We start from the raw sequence: 20,795 nt of genomic DNA on the forward strand, positions 1-20,795 counted from the left end.
AATAAGCAGACACTACTAGAAGCTGACTGTCCGTGTAACTGAGAAACGCGTCGAGAACTGTCGCAATCACTGTAAGATGATATTTGATGAAGTGGAGCCACATCCCCCATAGTTGTTTGCTAGAATACGTTGGAGAGTTCTTAGTTATACTGGATGGTTCTGGAATTTAAAAGTGGTTATTGGAAGTGTATGAATGTGCAGGATTTAATGTCCTTTTTAATATGATCACAGCAAATTAGTGTAGCCTAGGCCTATATATCGGGTCCAGTCTAGTCAAATTTAGTAGGCATAGGTCTATCTTCTACACAGGGATATATGTAGGCTATGGTTTAGTCGAGTAGGCCTAGTGTTTTCTTCATATTAGTCTATTTAAAGGGGTTTACGTTTTACAGCGTTTCTTTGGTTTATAACCCATACAATAGGCTATTAAATCTAATATCAAACATAAATGTTGCTTGCCCTGTAAGCTAATGGAGACTTATTGTTTGTATTTTCTATAGGCCTGGTCTACAACTCAGCTATAGTTTATAGCCTACTGCTTTGTAGCCTTTTTGTGGTTAAACCCAGTAGACCTAAACCTAGTAGTATATTTTAGATATTCTTTAGCCAGTCTACAGCATTGCATGATCGCAGCTGTTTCTAGTAAGGATGGCATTAAATATCAGCCTAGTCCCATGTGTCTGGAAGTGTATTCTTTATTAATTTCTAGTCTGTAAGCCGAAGGTTATTGTGTTTGAGGCGGATCATTGCATGTGTTCCATCATGGACTTAGCCTATTGATTTTATCACGTTTGTTTTTTGTAGGCTAGTTTATTCTCACATGACTTGATATTTTTTATACGCACGACTGCTGGACTTCGACGGCCCAACGCATGCGCTGACGGTAACATCCGGGGGTCGGACAAGGATGAACGCCAATTTCCAAGATGGCGGCGGAGGGAGGAGGGAAGGAGATGAACGAAATTAAAACTCAATTCACCACACGAGAAGGCGTCTACAAACTCCTCACTCACTCCGAATACAGCCGCCCGAACAGGGTGCCTTTCAACTCGCAGGGCTCCAACCCCGTCAAGGTCTCCTTCGTCAACGTTAACGACCAGTCCGGCAACGGCGACAGGATCTGTTTCAATGTGGGCCGGGAACTGTACTTTTATATCTACAAAGGCGTGAGAAAGGTAAACAGTGTTGACTGCAGCGGCGCAGACCGCGCTGTCCACGAGCAGCCCATCAGGTTGGCGTCCTCAAACGTGTTGCACCCTCTCTGTCAACTCTCTTAGCTCCTGTCATTGAAGTGCGCAGATTGTCAGGCAAGGCCATGTAGCGGACCTGGCTAAGTTGAGCTAATTAGCATCCTTGGCTAACATCGCCACAGTAGTTGTGTTTTTGTTTAGTTGTTTTGCCCCGGTGGTAATTGTGTGCACTTCAGACTGCGCCAGTCGGTTCAGTTCTCAGCCAGAGTCAATCTGTGACAGGAGTTTTTGTAGGCTATTGAACTGGCTAAAGTGACAGCAGGCTGTTCGTGTCGTGTCTTAGGTTGTGTTTATTTATCCTCGTTCTTTACATGGTGAAGCTATATGTGGGTTGGAAAGTTGCCAACAGCGATCATCAGCAGGCTCAACTTTGGTGTTGCTAGAAGATAATTTGGTGTTCACATTGTAGAAGCTATGGGAATGTTATGTGTTACCCGTGATGTAATGATGATGTGTGCACTGTGCTGTCAGGGTTTGGATGTGATGCAACGTGATCCACTGTTTGGTTGCACACAGTGATGATGTCATTGCAGCAAGCCAGGATTGGTCTTGTTTAGCAGGGTGGGTGACTCTTATTATACATCCATGGGGTGAGTGTGACAGGAGAGATCATACCAGTGAAGGGTTTTTCTCTGAAGAAGATACAAGTTCTGCAAGAGGCCTTCCCCAGTGAGAATTGTGCTGCCATTTCTCCAATTCATCAGGTGTTCAGGTGCCAATACTATCAACCATGAGAGAGAGGAAGGCTTTCTTTTATACATATTTTTCCTGTATGCTCAATCCAACCAAAGCCAGTATATTGGCTAATTTCTGTGATGATACAGTATAGTTTTTAAATCACAATTATTAGCCTACTTGATTTTGACTTAAGAATTGTTGTGTTTTTTTATCATTATTTCTAGGAAAATTGAATATAAAATTTTAATTTGAATCATTTGAGTATTGAATATTAATTATGCAATTTGGAAGGAGCCAAAGTAGGTTATAAAATGCAGCCATCAATACAGTAAAAAAAAAAGTTTTTTCACGGTTCACCTAGTAGTTGATATAGCTAGAATCTAAGGACAGAAAGCTGAGATGATCAGTAAGTTCAATTAAACAGAGGGGGGGGGGGGGGGGGGGGTCAAAATGGTTTTCAATTTATTGGTACGCTGATGGATAGTTCTACTGTGTACAATAATCACATTGTTGCTAGGCAGGCAAGCACAATGTTTTTTTCCCTTCGACAAAATTGGCCTTGGCAAAGGTTTTGAGATGCCCCCAAAATGTAATGAGCACCTTTTCCCCTGGAGGCTCATTGATTCTTGATCTTCTCTCACCCTTCCCCCCCTTGAAATATTTAAATTGATTAATAGATTGAAAAGTTTGTAAAAATGTACACGTCTTCAATCAGACTTCAAGTTAAATAATCAGTTACTGTGGTTTCTAACATGTAAGGCTTGATTGCAGCCCTGATAGGACGGCCAATGAGAGCAGGTCAGAGAACAGGGAGACTTATCTATTAGGTGACAGTCAGAAAGACATGGGACTGAATGATTAGGAATTTCAAAGTAAAAATGATTTGGATTAGTATTTTCATTTTCCGCTTTCTTCATATGAGATCGTTGAGCATTGAATAGATATGTTATTCCAGGTAATCGTTTGGTTTATGACGCCAAACAATGAATGATTCAGATTCAGAAGAATTTGAGAGATGGTGTAATATTTAATTAAAAAAAACACATGGAATGTCAATGTGATGTTTTTTGCACTGAACAAGGACTGCACTTAATTTTGTTGTACTTCTTACAATGACAATAAAGATATTCTATTCTATTCTATTCTAATTAGAATTCAATTATGTTTTTTTTATTGTTATTGAAGTCATGCAGCTGGACTTTAGATGGAAAGTTGTTGACATCAGTGTGTGACCTACAGAATTGTTCTGTCATACATACGGTCAGAAATCAAGACCGAGCTTGCGTTTGATTTAATAACTGTTTTTGCGGATAACTATTGAGTAGCTGAACTTAACTGACAATGTGCCAACCATTTCTAACCAACGGAAATATGTACATGGATCACATCTTGATGATCTTGGGTTGTTTATACCCCTCAATCTTTAGTTAATTATACGAGCTGCTGTGTCTTGTATGTGTTTAAGACACACAGTTGTGCAACATGTTTTTTATTGAAAATTTCTCTCTGCCTTCTTTTTCAGGCAAAGAAAAATAGACCAAACCACAGTTGGAGCAATAAAGCATAATGCTCTCATAAATATCAGATTCTTGCTGATCCAGTGCCAGATACATTCCTGCCATGTTAAAAAATTTTCTCTTAGAACTACTACAGGTTGAGCTAATTGTCCTATATCGTGTTTTTTTCCACACAAAAAAAATCGTGAAAAGGGTCACTGACTTGTCGTGCAAGTTCTATCTAGGCTTTTATAATTCAAACTAGTGTCACATGGTGTTTTAGAAAGATGAGATATGGGGAAATAAAATGTAATGCCAATTTTCCATTTCCTCTTGGCGACACAGTGTTATGTTAGGTTAAAAAGTCCTTTTGTCAACCACTTGTTCCGACAACAAACTAAACAGTTTATTTCTATTGCCTGTCTAGGCTCCTCTCTATTTTTGGATAATGACTTTCCACGTGTCACAGCTCATTATGATCATGCACAAGGAACATTGGGTCGGCACTTTGTAGACACCAACAAAGAGTATGTAACAGACAACAGTACTCTTGAGATGTTTGAGTTCAAAGAAGTGGTATTTTTCTCTGGACTTCAAGTTTATTCAACCCCCATTATTCGCAGCCTGATCTAGGAGAAATTGTCCCCTGGGGGCTTTTGAGAGAATCAAATGTAATTTATAGACTTTATGTTCTTCACTGTGACTGAGGAATTCATGGATTATGTGTAAACCTGACCACACAATAAAATCTTTCAGGAGATGCTGTGAGATAAACACAAGTGCTGCGTTGTGTAGTAAGTATTAGGGGTCACCTTCGAGGAGAAGAAATGTCTGAAATAGAGTTAATGTGCCATTAGGTTTTGTTTTGAACAAACTGAATAGTAGCAATGTGCCCATTATAGTCACTTTTTTCTTTTATTTTCTAAGCGCACTAAAAAAACAGGCTTTCTCACACTAAAAACTAAATTTGTTTGCTTTTCTCATTGTTTTAGGCTGCCGATCTTAGCAAGCCCATAGACAAGAGGATATACAAAGGAACGCAGCCCACGTGTCATGACTTCAACCCCCTCACCGCTACAGCAGAGAGCGTCTCCCTGCTGGTTGGCTTCTCAGCAGGCCAGGTGCAACTCATAGACCCAATAAAGAAGGAAACCAGCAAACTCTTCAATGAAGAGGTGGGTTCCGGTCAGCGTCGTCAGCGTCTGATGTTCCGTTGCTTACCAGAGGGTACCTCCGGGGTCTTACATGCATTAAAAAAAAGCATTCAATTAAATATTCTGAAAATAAGGCCTTAAAAGTATTGAAATTTGCTGCAAAGTATTGAACTTCCTATACAAAGTTCTAAAATGTTTTTATTGCACATTTAAATACTTGGAGAGGGGTCATTATGTGACAAATTAGCACTTCTTGATTTTATTTGAATGTACACACACAAGTCTATTTTTACTGTACATCAATGTGAGTATATTTATATGCTCTTCTTTAAAACTACCTTATAATGCTACAGAATTAGTTAATATGCTTCCTACTTTTGCCAATATGGCCTGACGCTGGCATAACATTTCATTTTAAGTGGCAATAAAAAGGTATGGAAAAGTCTTAAATTTAACTTGGATATCCTTTGGGGTACCCTGTACTAAAATATACTTCTTCATAATGATATTTGCGTTCAAATGTCAAGTATTGGTAATATAATGAAGGAACAAGCTGACCACTATCTGTTTATCCCTTTCTTTGTTTCCCTCTCCTCCCAGAGACTTATCGACAAGTCGCGGGTGACGTGTGTACGATGGGTTCCCGGTTCAGAGAGCCTGTTTCTGGTGGCTCACTCCAGTGGCAGCCTGTATTTGTACAACGTGGAAAACACCTGCGGCACCACTGCGCCTCACTACCAGCTCCTTAAGCAGGGTGAAAGCTATGCCGTGCACACCTGCAAGAGCAAGTCGGCTCGCAACCCTCTACTGCGCTGGACTGTGGGCGAAGGAGCCCTCAATGAGTTTGCCTTCTCTCCGGACGGCAAGTTTCTGGCCTGTGCGAGCCAAGATGGCTTCCTGCGGGTGTTCGGCTTCGACGCGGCGGAGCTCCACGGGACCATGAAGAGCTACTTCGGAGGCTTACTGTGTGTGTGCTGGAGCCCTGACGGACGGTATCTTGTGTCAGGAGGCGAGGACGACCTGGTGACGGTCTGGTCCTTCTCAGACTGCAGAGTGATCGCACGGGGACACGGTCACAAGTCCTGGGTGAGTGTGGTGGCGTTTGACCACTGTACCACCAGTGTGGAGGACGGGGACCCTCCCGCTGAGTTCAGCGGTAGCGATGAAGAATTCCACGAGCAGACTCACTTTGGTGCGGGCAGAGACAGAGCTAACAGCGCCCACTCTCGGCTCTCTAAGAGAAACTCTACGGACAGTAGGCCCGTTAGTGTGACCTATAGGTTTGGCTCAGTGGGCCAGGACACCCAGATGTGTCTGTGGGACCTTACAGAGGACATTCTCTTCCCTCACCTCCCTTTGTCCCGCACTAGGACTCACACTAATGTTATGAGTGCAACAACAAGCCCTCCGGCCACAGGACAAACTACTACTGCTACTACTGCTGCTTCTTCTACTACTACTACTACTACTACTACTACTACTACTACTACTACTACTTCTTCTACTACTACTGTACCCGCCACTAACCCCAGTGGCACCAATGGTAAGGACAATACCAGCAATAGTAGCACCAGTGGCAACCCGTCTAACTCCCTCCCCAGCACCCTGCCTCGGTCCAACAGCTTGCCACACTCCTCCAACCCAACAGGGGGCAGCACGCCCAACAGTCACACAGGCAGCAACAGCAGCAGCAGCACCAAGGGCAACAGCATCATCGACACTGCATTCATCGCCACCGGCGTCAGCAAGTTCGCCACTCTGTCGCTACACGACTCGCGCAAGGAGCGCCACGAGAAGGACCACAAGCGAAACCACAGCATGGGCCACATCAGCAGCAAGAGCAGCGACAAGCTCAACCAGCTCAGCTCGTCACGGACGGCAAAGGCTGAAGTAGCTAAGACTCTGGGCACGACGCTGTGCCCGCGCATGGAGGACGTGCCGCTGCTGGAACCGCTGGTGTGCAAGAAGATCGCTCACGAGAGACTCACTGTGTTAATCTTCCTTGAGGACTGTCTGGTAACAGCCTGTCAGGAGGGTTTCGTTTGCACATGGGCTAGGCCTGGGAAAGTGGTGAGTGACAGGCCTCTCGAGGATACTGTCATGTGACACCTCTCAACTACTTCCATTGTCTCGAGTACAGGCTTTTTTTCTTTTTTTTTCTCGCTGCATTCAGAAGCTGTTAGCGGCACTGTGCGCAGCCCAAGGTTTCGGTTATTTCATGCCAGATTTCTTCTAAACCATCAACATTTTGATGGTTATTTGCACATCCTCTCTCCGACAGCTAACCTCATGGCCTCACTGTTCTGCCTCTTGTAATACATCCAAGTAACACTGTTGTTTGTTATCAATGTGTGTTATCTGTCTCTCCACAGGGATTGCTATCATCTCAAAACAACCCCGCCAACTCCCCCAGTGGAACAGTAGTATAGCCCCAGTGCTGGTGCTGCTAGTGACAGCTCCATGCCACAGAGACGGGGATGACCAAGGCCAAGGCCCTGCAGCGCTTCTTCACACACTGTCACAGACCACATGACATGCAGTGGTCACCTTCATTCTCATCAGTACAACCACCCTAGACGCTCTCTTTGTGTTAACTGCTCAAGTTTAGAAAACAAATGTTGGCCAAGCCAGGGTTAGGAACTTGACTCCCTTTTGTGAGGGGGTTAAAAAGGGTGCTATTGGAAGTAAGAGTGCAAGCTTTAAATCGTCCAGGAGGTTAATAGGGCAGAGGGTGTGGATGGGGGGTGGGGGGTTTGACTGGCTCCATCTGTAGTCATATCAAGTTGCGTCTAGTCTGAACGTAATAAACTCTAGAACCCAATCCTTTGTGCCTGTAGATCAAAGACTAGATGTACTGTAAGCATTGTCGTGTCGCCTCAACCTAACCTTTCATATGGGTTTAATTCAGACAATTCTTCTAATATTTTATTTCTTCAAATGTATTCACAGATAAAGGGAATAAGAGGAGGGATTGTTTTGCAGCAACACCAGCACATCCCCAATGCCAAGTCTCTTTAATTTGTCACTTCCTGGGCGATCCCTTGTGCAGCCCCAGTCCTCGACACCTGTTCAAGAGAGACTGGAGCTTTTTTACTTCCTTTACAACTATTTTAATCAGAGGTATCACACTTTATAGTGTATTTTGCACAGATTTTCTTTCAGTTTCTTTCTTTTTTTTTCTCTCTCCCCTATTTTGAATTTGTGATGGTGGAACACAAAGCGAAATATTTTGATGACAGCTTTGGAAGCACTTGGGGAAATGGCTTGTTATTGCCCTCTGTCTCAACGCTGGATGCTGCAATCATAGTTTTTTATATGGAAAAAAAAGAAGTTGTTTGCACTTAATAGTTTGTTAGAGGAGAATGGCTTTACATTTTTGGAGTGTGTATGGCTCCTTGACAAGGTTGAAATATAAATAGAATTAACGAAAACTTTGTATCTATTGAACATTTATTTTAATATTGTTTCCGATTAAATGGGCTCTGTATTATATGTAAATATTGTTCTTCAATGCTTTATGGGTGAAATGATCATTATAACATTAGTTCAAAGATCCTCATTACAGAAAATAGTGGTATTTCTAATACAGAAAATCTATACATAATAATTAAAATGAACCTTGAATATGCAGGTGAAAATGTTTCTTTTCTGTTGTACATAAAGAGAATTCAGGTGTATTTTTATTAATGAAACGTTTGGTATAGGAGATGCCTATGAAATCCTCTTATCTAAACAGGTAGTGCTGAATGCTAGCTAGCCTAGCTGCAGATTCCTTTTACAACTAAGGCAGGTGGGCACAGACGTCTAACGCAGCCATCACTCCGAGCTCAGGTAAACCACAGGAAGACTAACGCTGGCATAGTCCCTCCCCCCCTTCTCTCTCTCACTAGTCTCTTCAACGTGTGTGCGCGTGTGAATTCACTTTAACTAACAAATATAGACTGACGACCATGCTCTGCAGACGGGGCCGAAATCTGTGAGTCCTGTTGTTGTGAGTGATAATAATTTACTGAACTTGTGAACAAAACAATTTGACACTGTTGAATACCAACTGACTTGATGTCAGCACTTGATGATGATGGAATAAATGCTTGAGGTGAGTGTGTTTTTTCCAAGCACCGACATAGGAAGACTGAGGATTTTAACAGTGGGAGCCTTTTCCTCCATGTGACGCCTATTAAAACAGCTTTGACAGACTTACTCTCGTTCCATTTGTGTTACTTTATTATAAGTGCCTTTATGGAGCCTGTAGTGAGTATGGTTCTCTATTAGTTTGGATTATACTACTTTCCTAGCTCCCAACAACAAGTAAGGCCAGAGGTCAAGCTTAGCAACACAACCAATCACTGATGCAGTAGAGTCATACATAAGAGAAGCTTTTCCATAATAATATCAGTAGTTGTAGTTTTTTGTGGATAGGAGGGAGCAGTGTTATTAAATTAAAGGCCCTCCCACAGATGCTTATTAGAGCAATTCCAGAAATGAAACCAAAGAACATGTAATGAAGTTGAATTCTGGAGAATGCTCGTCAAAATCAGTAAATTATATCTCTTCACGGTTTGCTACCTGTCCATACAGTTTGCCCCTAAAATATGTGTTAATACACAGCCTGGACTCTGTAAACAGGCAAGTTGCTTTTCTACCGCGGGCCCCCTATGTTTACATACCAGGTTACAGAGCCTAGGCTGGGTATTGACAAACTGTTGGGAATTTCATGAGGTCACCAAGATCCTTAATAAGGGGGTCATTTTTCTCAACCTGGTCAGGTGGGACAAATTACAAATCCTTTTAACCAGCTGGTACCAAGACCCACACAGTTCATGAGTAATGGTCTAATCTGGGGCAACAACTGAAAATAATTGGGTTTCAGGCTTCAGTGTATAGGGCCTTCTTCAATAAGAAGATGTGCAATAATAATAACAAATGGGGGTGATGGAGACACTTTCAACATAAGAAAATCACGGACACATTTTTGCCCCCATTCCATTTAGCTGTGGATTTTATCAGTGTTATTCTCATTATTGAAGCTGTTACATTTTAAGCCATTTAGTCTGCAATACAACTATTCCATGTCTCTCTTGCCTACTGTACCCAGTGGTGGAATGTAACTATAAGCACATTTACTCAAATGCTGTTGTTAAAGGTAGTGTAATGTAACTTTAGTATTGGGTATTTTTATTGTTTGTAGTTTGCAACTCAGATGAATACTGTACGTTTTACTCCACTTAGGTCTTCTGACAGCTGTAGATTGTAAGATGTTCAAAGCATTTACAGTGTGGTATTGGTACTGTACTTACACCACTGCTTATATCTGAAGCCTAATTGGGCCTACCAGTTTGTGGCATGTTAGGGTTACAATAGGCCAATAGGGGGCAGTATTGCTGAGACAACGGATAGCTCATTCACCTCATAACCATGAGGTGAACTTGCATTTGACAACAGCAATCACTTGATCAAACTGGTGAAAAACATTGTCTATAGATGTATACACCTCTCTCTCCCTCTCTCTCTATTTACAAATGTACTCTTACTACTTCATATATATTTCATATACCAAGTGGGGAATAAAACTGCTCCTCCATAATTTACGAGTCACTTTTGGAAAGAAATACGAGCACTCACAACCATTAAACCCAGGCAGCCCGTGGCACCACTGTGGAAGGATGGAAGGCTTATGCAGAGAGAGAGAGAGAGAGAGAGAGAGAGAGAGAGAGAGAGAGAGAGAGGGCCTGATCAGGGCGCCACACGTGACAGGCTCTGACCGTCTGATCCCTCTCCATGAGCTGCTCCACACTTCAATGCTGAGCTGTTTGCAAGAGATGTTTCACATAAAACCATGACACTGACTATAATGTATGCAGTCTTTTATTTTGTTTTGTTTCTAAATGGGTCTGTCAGCCACATGTATATACTGTACTATACTAAACCTGACCACCCTTAACTCTAATTGACTATTTGAAATGCAATCGAAACACTGCAGCATAGCCTAGGCCCACAGTAAGAGCTCGGAAAACAGCAACATTTATCTTGCATCCTCAGGGAAATTGATAGGTCCCACTTGATAGGAATTCAATAAATCGGGAGAGAATCCCTTTTGCTTCAGTAAGAGTCTGTTTTACTCATCTCCTTTGTGATGCAATTCCCTCGTCTGCATTCTTATTGTATATAGGCATATTGATCCTTTTGTTTATCTAGCAATGGTTGCAATGGCTATGAATGATCAGCATAGTTTCTCAGAGCTAATAATGGGCCTCCGAAAAGAGCAGAAAAACGTTATAATTTAGGACAATGGACCATGCAAATTAATGCATGGGCCTAAGCTACGTTTGCAAAACGACATGTCCGTTCTAGTTACATCAGCGATGGATTTCTTTCGAACATAAAGGTCTAGTCAGATTAGGCCAGGGGAATGATCAAATTAACCTAGTTCTTTTGCAAATCCCACAGGGATATTGATGTAGCCATTTCTGAGGCCTGTAGTCAGTACAGAAAGGGAGGAATGAGTTATGTTAGGAAGTAGGCATAAAGAAGTGGATGATCAATCAAGTGGAACACTTGGATCCAAGCTCATTCTTTAAAATGGATGTGTTGGCATTTGGCTGCTGGGGAGCTTGGACTCCAGTGTTGGTCCTTTTCTACCAATAGCATCCTGTTGATACATTATTTTTCAGAAAGATGTGCATCAGGGAATTTTTTGATACAAAACATAAAATAGATACAAGGTATTAGGGTGCATAAATGTTTGGATCTGGAATGCTAACCTTCCGGAGGTGCTCATATCCAATGAAGTACCCAAGAACTCTACCGCGAGCGCCTACTGCTTAGCATATTTAAAGGTTCAGTAAGCGGAATGGTCAGTTTAGGTAAATCCCTGTCAGTGACTGCAGTTAGCAGTCCCCTCCCTCGTCCCCACATTAATGCACTGCGGTCTTCAAGCAGCAAGTTATCTAGCAAGGTGCATACACTTGTGCATACACTTTCATACAGTTATCTAGCAAGGTGCACCAAGGTGCATACACTTTCACCCATCTGTCGCTCTGCACGTGCACCGGCATTGAGACGGGTGCCAGTTTGTAGCGTTCTCTCTTCTGATTGGTTATTAGTCGTGGGATCCCTGAAAAGTGTATTTGCCGATTACAAGCAGAGGGAGTGACTGAGAGATCGGCTTGATGAAACGCACACAATATAAGGGATCATGAGTAAAGAGCGATTTAACACTTATATTAACACAAACAAATCGTTTACTTCACCTTTAAGTCCAATATTCATGCTCATTTTAGTTGTTTTTGGTATCCACTTACTCCTAAGCAAAATTTTGTTTGCTAACAGTTAGCCTTTTATTTTTGGTTGAGCTGTTGGAAAGGGGTTTATAACAACATTACTCTCTTGAATATAGTTTATGTAATCAAAAGCACTTTGGTTTGCAAAATGAAAGGTTCATGATTAACACCGTATTTTGACTGCATGCTCTTTATTCCACATGTGGAAGTTACTTGCACAATAATGAATTCAGAGGAATGATTCACCCTGTGGCTACCTCAAGGTCAATTATTACATTTAAATTATGCGAGAAATATCTTAGCAGATGTATTTACTTTGTGTATTTGTTTATCTTATACTAATATTATTATTCATGTTGTGTTGTTTCTGATCATATGCTTAAATTGTTTATTTTCTAAATTAAGGTCACTTAGTCCTATTTTGCATGATTGTCTTTTTCCTAAACATTTGCTTGTGAGGCCTTACAGCTTTAATACAGAACTTCAGGTTGTTTTTCCTTTTCTTTCTTGTCATAAAATATTAAACTAGGTAGAGCTTTTAGAGGCAACATAACATTATAAAATTTCAAGGGCTCCAGCAGAAGTTCACCATTCGTCACCAAGAATCAAGAGCACAGTGCCACGTCCTCCTATTCTAAAAAAATCTATTCTAAGCCGTGTTTCCCTTGAGATGTGGGCCCAATAATTGGGCCTCCAACATGGGAGCAGCTGCGCAGTTTGCCAGTCACGTGACCTCTCCACAGCAGTCCCAGAGGCACATGTCTTCACACTGCATTAAGTATTAAAGTTCACATAGGTATTAAAATGAGACCTAGCCTGCAGAAATGATGTGCTCTCTTTGTCACAGAGGACGCTGTGTTCTGTTGGCTTCATCAGCGTTGCTCAGTCTTGAGCATTTGTCTTACTGAAGGATTGTGCTAAGGATATATACCTTACATTTACCACATCATATTTAATTCATGCATTGATTAGGTTGCTGAGCCTCACAAAGGCCTCCAGCAGAGTCTACCTCAGGCTATATTTAATATAAAGTGTGTGTAGAGTCCAGTCAGCTGTAACTTTACAGTTATTCCAGATTTTGAGCAGTGTGCATGACTGATTGTTTAACATTGCCAGAGGGAGGTGGGGGATCAATGCAGTTTCAGAGAAGCCAGCAAGCTCAGGCCTCAGTGGAAAACCATCGATACTGAGCTGTAGTCAAAGCACTTAAAATGTAAATGCACCTTCAACAGCAACAACGCGTTGGAGAAAGTTGTATCTGTGTCTTGGGATCTCTCCAGGTGCATTGTGTGCATTTATCTGTGTAATCAAATTCTCTAGATTGGTACTAAGGTTGTCTGTGTAGCATTGCAACAAAATAGCACAAATGTCCTGCACTGACCATATACACACCCTTTGTCATAGCAAGGCTTGATGAAAAAAACAATGTAGTTTGTGCTCCATAACGTCAGTATCACTGGCGTGCTGTGGACCTTAGGTGACATCCTTTCTGCAGTCACAGGAGTAATGAGACTCTAGAAACTTGTTGAAGATTAGCTAAGTGGGAGATCATTTAAATGGAACAAGGTGTCCCAAAGGATTTCCTTTGATCTCAGCAAATTTATGCGATATAAATATCTTCTAATTAATTATGCATTCACAGTGGGATTTCTAAATCCACAGATTCACCAAAGTTATGACTGCCTTGATGAGCACTTGCCTGCTCTTTCCAAATGAGCAATATATAGAAATGTTCTAATTGGTATATAAAGTAATCAATCTGAGAGTTAGAGGAAAGACAGCAATATATTGTTTAGCACATTATTGGTAATCATAACTTACAAAAGAAAACAAACTTTTTATAATAACAATTAAATGTCAAAGACGTGTTAGAGAAGCCAAAATATCCAACATTCATTTTTTATTTGGAACAGTCCAGTAAAACAGGCAATATGAAGAATAGTCCATAAAGATTTACTTTTAAAAGGCTTTTTTCTTTATAGAGGATGCAAAAGAGACAAGAATATATAATGGTAGCAATTAAGGTCACTGTAATCGAACATAACTCTTGCAGAGTTCATGGTCCCTGATATCTCCCCAGCCCCCATTTTTCACATGTGGGGCCACCCCTCCGGCTCCGTTGGCTGGCAGTCTCTTTGCTATCAGGAGGCTCTTGGGGAACAGCTGGTTCCCGCTGCTCTGTAAGATGTTTTCTATCTTGGTTTTCTGGCTGAGCGGCATGCAAGCAGCCTTCTTGTGGTGCATGCCACAGTCTCCGGCGTGGAAAACCCGCGGGGCCTCACTCAACATGACCTTCCAGTAGGAGGGCAGGCAAGACACGGTCAGGTGTTGTAAGGACCAGTCCCAGTTATAGTCGTCATAAGTGCAGAAAGTGTCGGTGCATTGGATGAGCTTCTGGTACGTCTCTCTACTCAGGGCCATCCCCATGTTGTGCTCAGTGGACTTCCAGGCCTTCACCTCCACTTTATTTGCTTTGCTGGAATAGCCGATGTGGCTGTAGCTCCCCAATGAGAGGATGTCGCAGTCGCTGCACAGCTCCTTTTTGAGAGCAGCCATCAGCTTTAAGAGGTGGATAAAGTCCGGGGACATGAAGTGGTCCTCCTCGATCAGCAGGACCAGGCCGTTATGGTCCTTCAGGACCCGGACTCTATCCCATACAAAGTGCAACTTCCACCACCAGTGGTGCTTGGTCTGGGAAAACTTTGCCTCGCGGTAGTGGCCGAACGAGTCTGGGTATTCTGCATTGATGCAGCCCATCTTTAAGGCGTCATTTTTGGGAATGTCTCTTGGGCAGTCCTTGGGGTCGTGTCCCGGGAACTCCTGGGGGTACAGCTGGATGCTGAAGGGGAAGAAAATCTGAAGTACCTGACAAAAGTCTACCGTGGCCACCACTTTATTTATCTCGGGGGACCAGAAGTCATGGCTGAATATCAGCAGTATGCTCTCCACGCCTCTGGCCTTCCTCAAACTATCCACTAATAGCTTAAGGTAGTCTGGTCGGTTATGGACCTGAACCACCACAACGAGGTCATTCTTTTGCCGCACCGCCTTAAACTTTTCCTCGTTTTTTATTGTCTGATCGAAGTTGAGCTGGAAGACAATGCCACGGTAGACTAAAGTGGTGTTATCGACCTCTGGCTTGGGTATCTTCTCCTTCTCCTTGGCTTTTTCGTGGTGTGTGTCATTTGCTTGAATAATAGGTGGTGGAACAGGTGCCCGGCTAACCGCAGGTGTTGCTTGCACCTGGATATGATTGTTGATGCTACTGCTGCTGCTGCTGCTGCTGCTGCTGCTTCTTCCCACCGACTCCACTTCCTTGGGGATCGGTATACTGTCATTCTTCTTCTGCCTTCCGCTGCTCCAGAAAGCTAGGCCACAGATGACAACCACCAGAGTCAGAATCACCACCTTCCTCTTGTAAATTCGGAATCTCATGATAGGGGTTCAGCCTCTTGCGGAGGGGAGACAAGTTGATTGTAGTGAAACAAACAGCACAGGTTCGCAGCCGAGATGGTGTGCTTTGCCAAGGGGAGCAAGCTTGATTAAAAAGAAGCTGCAAAGAGGCTAATTGTTTGCAAAATGAACTGTAAACATGGATCCTGCTGGAATGTTATTAGTGGCGGATGGATATTCCATAAGGCATGACGGTTGCTGGGAGGCAGCAGGGTAGCAGTGTGCATGAACCACCTAAATGAAACATAAATCGATAAACAAAGTTAGGTGCATCATGCCACAGTCTTAGTAACAACAATTTCCGATATAAATATGCAATATCTCAATATGGAAAAGGTTTACAAATAAGCATCTCGCACACACTGAAAAAACTAGAACTAATTGTGTTTTTTTGGAGAAATGAATATCATGATTAATGTAGTATTAAAAATGTATGTGATAAATGCGCTGTGCACCAGCTAATCAAATAATTGTTTTGTCTCCAAATGTGCGCAAAAAGCCATTTGCTGATAAAGACCTCCAAAAACAATGGAAAGCTATTTCACAGGCTAATTAGGTTGTGGGGACAAAAAATACAACATAATACAATTCACATACTAGTTTTGTCAGATTTTCATTTGGATAAGATGACAAGCACATATATTGATATGATCATTATTCTACTACTCTAAAACACTCTTACAGCAGCAGTAACAACCATTTTAATTCCCATACCAGGAAGGCACTGGTCACACATCACCAAAAACTAATTTAATCCATTGTTCACTCATTCTGCTGTTCCTCATCTTAAATCATATTATCGGTTGATAATTTCTCCATGCTTCTATAAACCTCTGCATAAATCTCCATCCCTAACTGCATTATCAGTATTGATCAGGCCTTCCTGTTTAGATCTGCTGAACAAACGTCCATATTTTATTTGTTATTCAATTAATAGTCTCCATGGCTTCCTACCTGACCCTGTCATCCATCTTCTCCCTGCCTGGGTTGGGCATTTGGTATATATTAGCAAGTCTGTTATGATATTTTTAAACACATTCCTGGTAGCTACTATACAACTACAAAGTAAAAACCTAATGCTACTAAGGAACATATACTTCAACACTTTAGCCATATCTATCGATCTCCTCTCTTTTTTTAACAGAGTAGACTCCATAGCTGTGTTGATAGACCCTAGCCTAGAACATGAAGTTGTTGTAAGTAGACAGTACTCTAGTTAATTGCTGACTAAATGACAACTCTAAAATTCATTCGTTTTTTAAAAATGTTCAATGGTTGCCAGGCACTTGCAACTTTGCCAAATAAAGTGAAACGCATGTTGTGCAGCTGAGAATACTGTCGTTTCTTACCCCTGTGTTGCATTCACGAACCCCGAACCGTTTAATATAAAAATGCCCGTCTCCCGTTCTTCTACGCTCGCGTAAATAATATGTAATGTCTCACTTAAAGCCCACTAACCGATAGTTTTTCCTGTCCTGTATTTGCCGCTGTCAGCCACACCAAGCCGAGCCCCAGCCTCTGTCGACTCTAGCACGAGATACCATTAACGTCAATTCGCCCGCTGATAACGAAATGCTCTCGTCGAATCGGAAAACAACAGCCTGCGTTGCAGCTTTGGTCTTTTATATGACAGCTAGCATCAATACATAAGTAAAATAATGCTAACTGTAAGTTAGCAACGCCTTCCGCTAGCAACTTAACAAGCAGTCCGTACAGACCAGATCGAAACCTCGTCAACAACAGCGTCCATGGCGCACCAAAACAACCACATTTATCCCGCTCACCTTAAACTGGAGCAGTCCTTACAGCGAGTAAAACATCAACACGGTGGCGTCCCCTTCGCCTCCATACCGTCCAGCGGGCTGCATGGAGCTAGCTGTGATAAAATTTCCAAATACGGAACCACTGTCTGCCGCTGTCCCACAATGCACTAGTCCAGCGGGGGCTACCCAAGCCATGGACATATAAAGAAAAGCACACACTTGGCACCTAAAATATCATGTATCCGTGCTGATAACATGCCCATCAAAGTGAGCTAGGTTTACTATACCTTTAAGTGATTCACAGGTTTACCGCGAGGCTCAATATGCTATACATTTAAAAGGACAATCCACCCAAAACAGATCGAATTATGATATTGCGCCTGATTCTCCCGGGATCCAGTGTAAACACACAACAAGAAAAACACACAGCATCAAACCACATACTTTCAATTATTATATTCTGACTGTATCAAACATTTTCATTTACATATTACCGCTATTTGAGAAAATATTTCATGGTTAAATAACCTCAGGTGCTCTCACAGTGATCTAGGCTACTTTAGACGATTAGATTATCCTCTAGTAGGCCATAGGCTATTTTCAACATGATCATTTGGTCTACATGATTATATTTTCTGGTGGTCCGCTTTTCCTTTGCAAAAATAATTTGCAAAATGTTTCCTAAAAGAAAAACGAATAACTTGGCAATTTTAGCTAATCATCCAACTGCATCTATATTCACATTAATCCCATTGGAAAGTAAATTAAAAACACGTACACTCTACTGAAAAAAGCATAAATCAGTCAAAATTACGCCCAAATATCATTTTGACATTTTCAACCTGTATTGATTTATTCCCCATAAATGCCTTTTGTTTAGTCCCTTAACAGTTAACTAATGGATCAATGGCAGTAACGCAACCCACAGGCAGTTCTTCTATTACAAGCAGAAGTTTTGTCTACCACTAGGAGGCTCCACACAGCAACTCCACAGCCGGAAATACGCCATCTCAAAGCTTCATTTGCGCACGCGCATCCGCCTTTCTTCCTTTCCGACGCTCGAGCGAAAGAGACAAGATGGGCCACCAGCAGCTCTATTGGAGTCATCCCAGAAAATACGGCCAGGGATCCCGTTCCTGGTCAGTTCTTGCTCTAACGTGTTATTAATCGATGTGTGCGCTTTAACCCGTCAGTTTTGAGGTGTTTGCGGCTTCCAATACTTGAAAGATTTGATCAACAAATGAGCACCGCATGGAAGCCGCTCGCGAGCCAATATGGCGGAGGAGGATGCGCCCCGCGAGCTATGTAGCACTAGCTTTGTGTTCAATTAGCCGCTCACTGTTCGTTGAAACGACGTTACTCCTGTTGACTTTTCCAGAACGCACATTACATTGGATTTAGCTTAACTCTATTTTGTTATATTGAGAGCTTAACGGTATTGTTAATCGGAATACGTTCTTTCTGGGTAGCCGGAATGCACACTGAATGACTTGTAACTTCCTTGAGTTTATGTATGAATGGCAATGACTCATTTCCTTTGCATGTTATGGTAAGGGGACTAACTCTTTGTATATCGTTTTTTGTTTACAGCCGGGTATGCTCGAACAGACATGGTCTGATCCGTAAATACGGACTCAACATGTGCCGCCAGTGCTTCAGGCAGTACGCCAACGACATCGGCTTCACCAAGGCAAGTGTCAATGAAATATGTGAAAAAAAGTATACATTTAACAACCAAATCAAAACTCACGAATAAGTTAAGACTCGTAAACAACTTTTTTCTAAAGTGTAGTTGAAGCATTGGTACAACACATGTATCAATATACCGGTAGTTATGTGTAAACGTAACCCTTTAAAATCAACATAAGCTTGAATATTTAACGAAGTGAATGCTTCCAGAAGTGTCATTTTGCTGGAGTCATTGATGTTACAATCAATGTAACAATAGCACTGGCACTTCCATCTTATTTTGGCTAATGGCTCTTTTGCTATTTGTTTTCCCACAGCTGGACTAGATGTCTCGCTCCGCCATGTCCTCTGGTCAAGCCATCTCTGTGAGGCCGGTCGTGATGGGATGATTCAGCACGATAATAAATGTGTTTTTCGATCCAAGTTAAACGCTTTGTGTTTATTCATGCGTGTTTTTCTACACATTATTTGGGAGGAATTGCTAGTATGCAGGGGAGATGAGGCTAATGTTGTGAATGACCTCAAAGAAAAAAAAAATTGATTGCCACTATAACTTACAAAATCGTAATACAAACTAAGTACTGTTCTCTACGATAGTTGTATACAGCTGCATCATCTTTAAACAAGTCTAACAAGTAGGTTGATTATATGTCACCAGCTACAGCCTATGCATTTGAAATTTACTTTCTAAATCAGATCATTTTGCATTACTTGACCAGGTAATTGCTGTTTGACAGTTAGTTTAAGTTGGTATCAAAATAATTCTTATGTTATGATTGGATGGGCCTGTTTTTGTTAAAACGTTTGGAGCTAAAGTATAGTGAATTGATCTCAAACGGATATCTGGAAGACACACTGACAAAACAAACAATATTCCTGTTTTGTCCATTTTGATCACGCATAGTATTTCAGGGCTGCTTGCTGTGCCATAACTCTTTGATTACAAGTGTGTGTGTAGGCTAATCTGTCTAATCAAAATATTGAAACAGCACAGTGTGCGTTCTCAACTTTCCTGAGTACTAAGTAATTGCATTGCCAACACTTTTGGGGCTGTTTCTCTTAGGATTGTTGTGAAGCATCATGTCTAAAATGTGTTATCCACTATAAGGGTAATTTGTGGAGGCATCTGTGTAATTGGTGGATAACGTATGCATTGGCATCCATGGAAACAAAAGTGCTAGATTAATGGGGCGGTAGACCAGGGGCCTATTGCATAAAAGTGGAATAAAGACATCCAGGATGATTGATAAAGCCAGCCTTGACAAAGTCTAGCCTGGGCACTTTGGATTAGTCAGTTGCATAAACGCCAATCCAGGATGTAAAGGGGCTGCTTTGTCAAGCCAGGTGTAAGTAATTCTGTTAAGTGCCAGCCCACAGCTTTCAGAAGTAGACCCAAAGATCGAACACAGATTTACTGATGGAAAAATGGAAAAGACGGTCCATTTTCCCACAATGCCTTGCTAGTTTAAACCGTAAGTCAGGGGGCAGTTCATTTCATACAGGACATGTATTCTCTGCAAACTGTCCTTGATGTCCCTGCATTGTTTTATGATAAAATAGTTGACAGTGAGCAGTCTGCAGGTGCATCTAAAAAAATTGATATGGAAAGTCCATTCAAAAAGTGAAACTTTCATAGATTCATTACAACAAGTGAAATATGTCAGGCCTTTTTTTGGATGATTGATTGATCATGGAATAAAAAATCCAGCATCTCAAAATATTAGAATGTTACATACAACCAATCAGAAACAGGATTTATAATACAGAAATGTCGACCTTCTGAAAAGTATGTTTATTCTAGATTAATTTCACTTCATGTGTAATGAATTTCTAGAATATATTTAAATTTAACTTTTTGAATTAAATTACAGAAAAAAGGAATTTTTCATTGATATTGAATTTTGTTTCAGATGCACCTCGATATAGTTATAAGTACAAAGTGAATTTATTTGACCCACACTTGCAACGTCATCTGCCATCGATAATCAATTGTATAAATATTGCCTGCAATATGAACAGACTATCACATAAA

At 41.6% G+C, this 20,795-nt stretch overlaps 3 protein-coding genes across 4 annotated transcripts; 2 read left to right on the plus strand and 1 right to left on the minus strand.

The window, feature by feature from the left end:
• Positions 1-919: 919 nt before the first annotated feature.
• On the plus strand, positions 920-8,755 carry wdr20b (WD repeat domain 20b). Its single transcript, XM_080048008.1, has 4 exons — positions 920-1,175; positions 4,417-4,599; positions 5,179-6,648; positions 6,951-8,755. Exons 1-4 carry the CDS (start codon positions 927-929, stop codon positions 7,005-7,007), a joined length of 1,959 nt encoding a protein of 652 aa, XP_079904134.1. The 5' UTR covers positions 920-926; the 3' UTR covers positions 7,008-8,755.
• Positions 8,756-13,730: 4,975 nt separating this feature from the next.
• mgat2 (alpha-1,6-mannosyl-glycoprotein 2-beta-N-acetylglucosaminyltransferase) lies at positions 13,731-17,223 on the minus strand. 2 transcript variants are annotated; one of them, XM_080047581.1, is made up of 2 exons: positions 17,096-17,223; positions 13,731-15,545 (listed from the first exon to the last, which is right to left on the minus strand). In XM_080047581.1, the coding sequence occupies exon 2, from the start codon at positions 15,291-15,293 to the stop codon at positions 13,884-13,886; it is 1,410 nt and encodes a 469-aa protein (XP_079903707.1). In that variant the 5' UTR covers positions 15,294-15,545; positions 17,096-17,223; the 3' UTR covers positions 13,731-13,883. The 2 variants fall into 2 exon arrangements, with proteins under 2 accessions (XP_079903707.1, XP_079903708.1); XM_080047582.1 differs by lacking the exon at positions 17,096-17,223 and adding an exon at positions 16,661-16,750.
• A 901-nt stretch (positions 17,224-18,124) lies between these two features.
• Positions 18,125-19,186, plus strand: rps29 (ribosomal protein S29). The gene is made up of 3 exons (XM_080047828.1): positions 18,125-18,213; positions 18,665-18,764; positions 19,081-19,186. The coding sequence occupies exons 1-3, from the start codon at positions 18,152-18,154 to the stop codon at positions 19,087-19,089; spliced, it is 171 nt and encodes a 56-aa protein (XP_079903954.1). The 5' UTR covers positions 18,125-18,151; the 3' UTR covers positions 19,090-19,186.
• The last annotated feature ends 1,609 nt before the right edge of the window (positions 19,187-20,795 follow it).

The sequence above is a fragment of the Ammodytes marinus genome (genome assembly GCF_949987685.1).
Source record: "Ammodytes marinus genome assembly, chromosome: 19".
Taxonomy (NCBI): domain Eukaryota; kingdom Metazoa; phylum Chordata; class Actinopteri; order Uranoscopiformes; family Ammodytidae; genus Ammodytes; species Ammodytes marinus.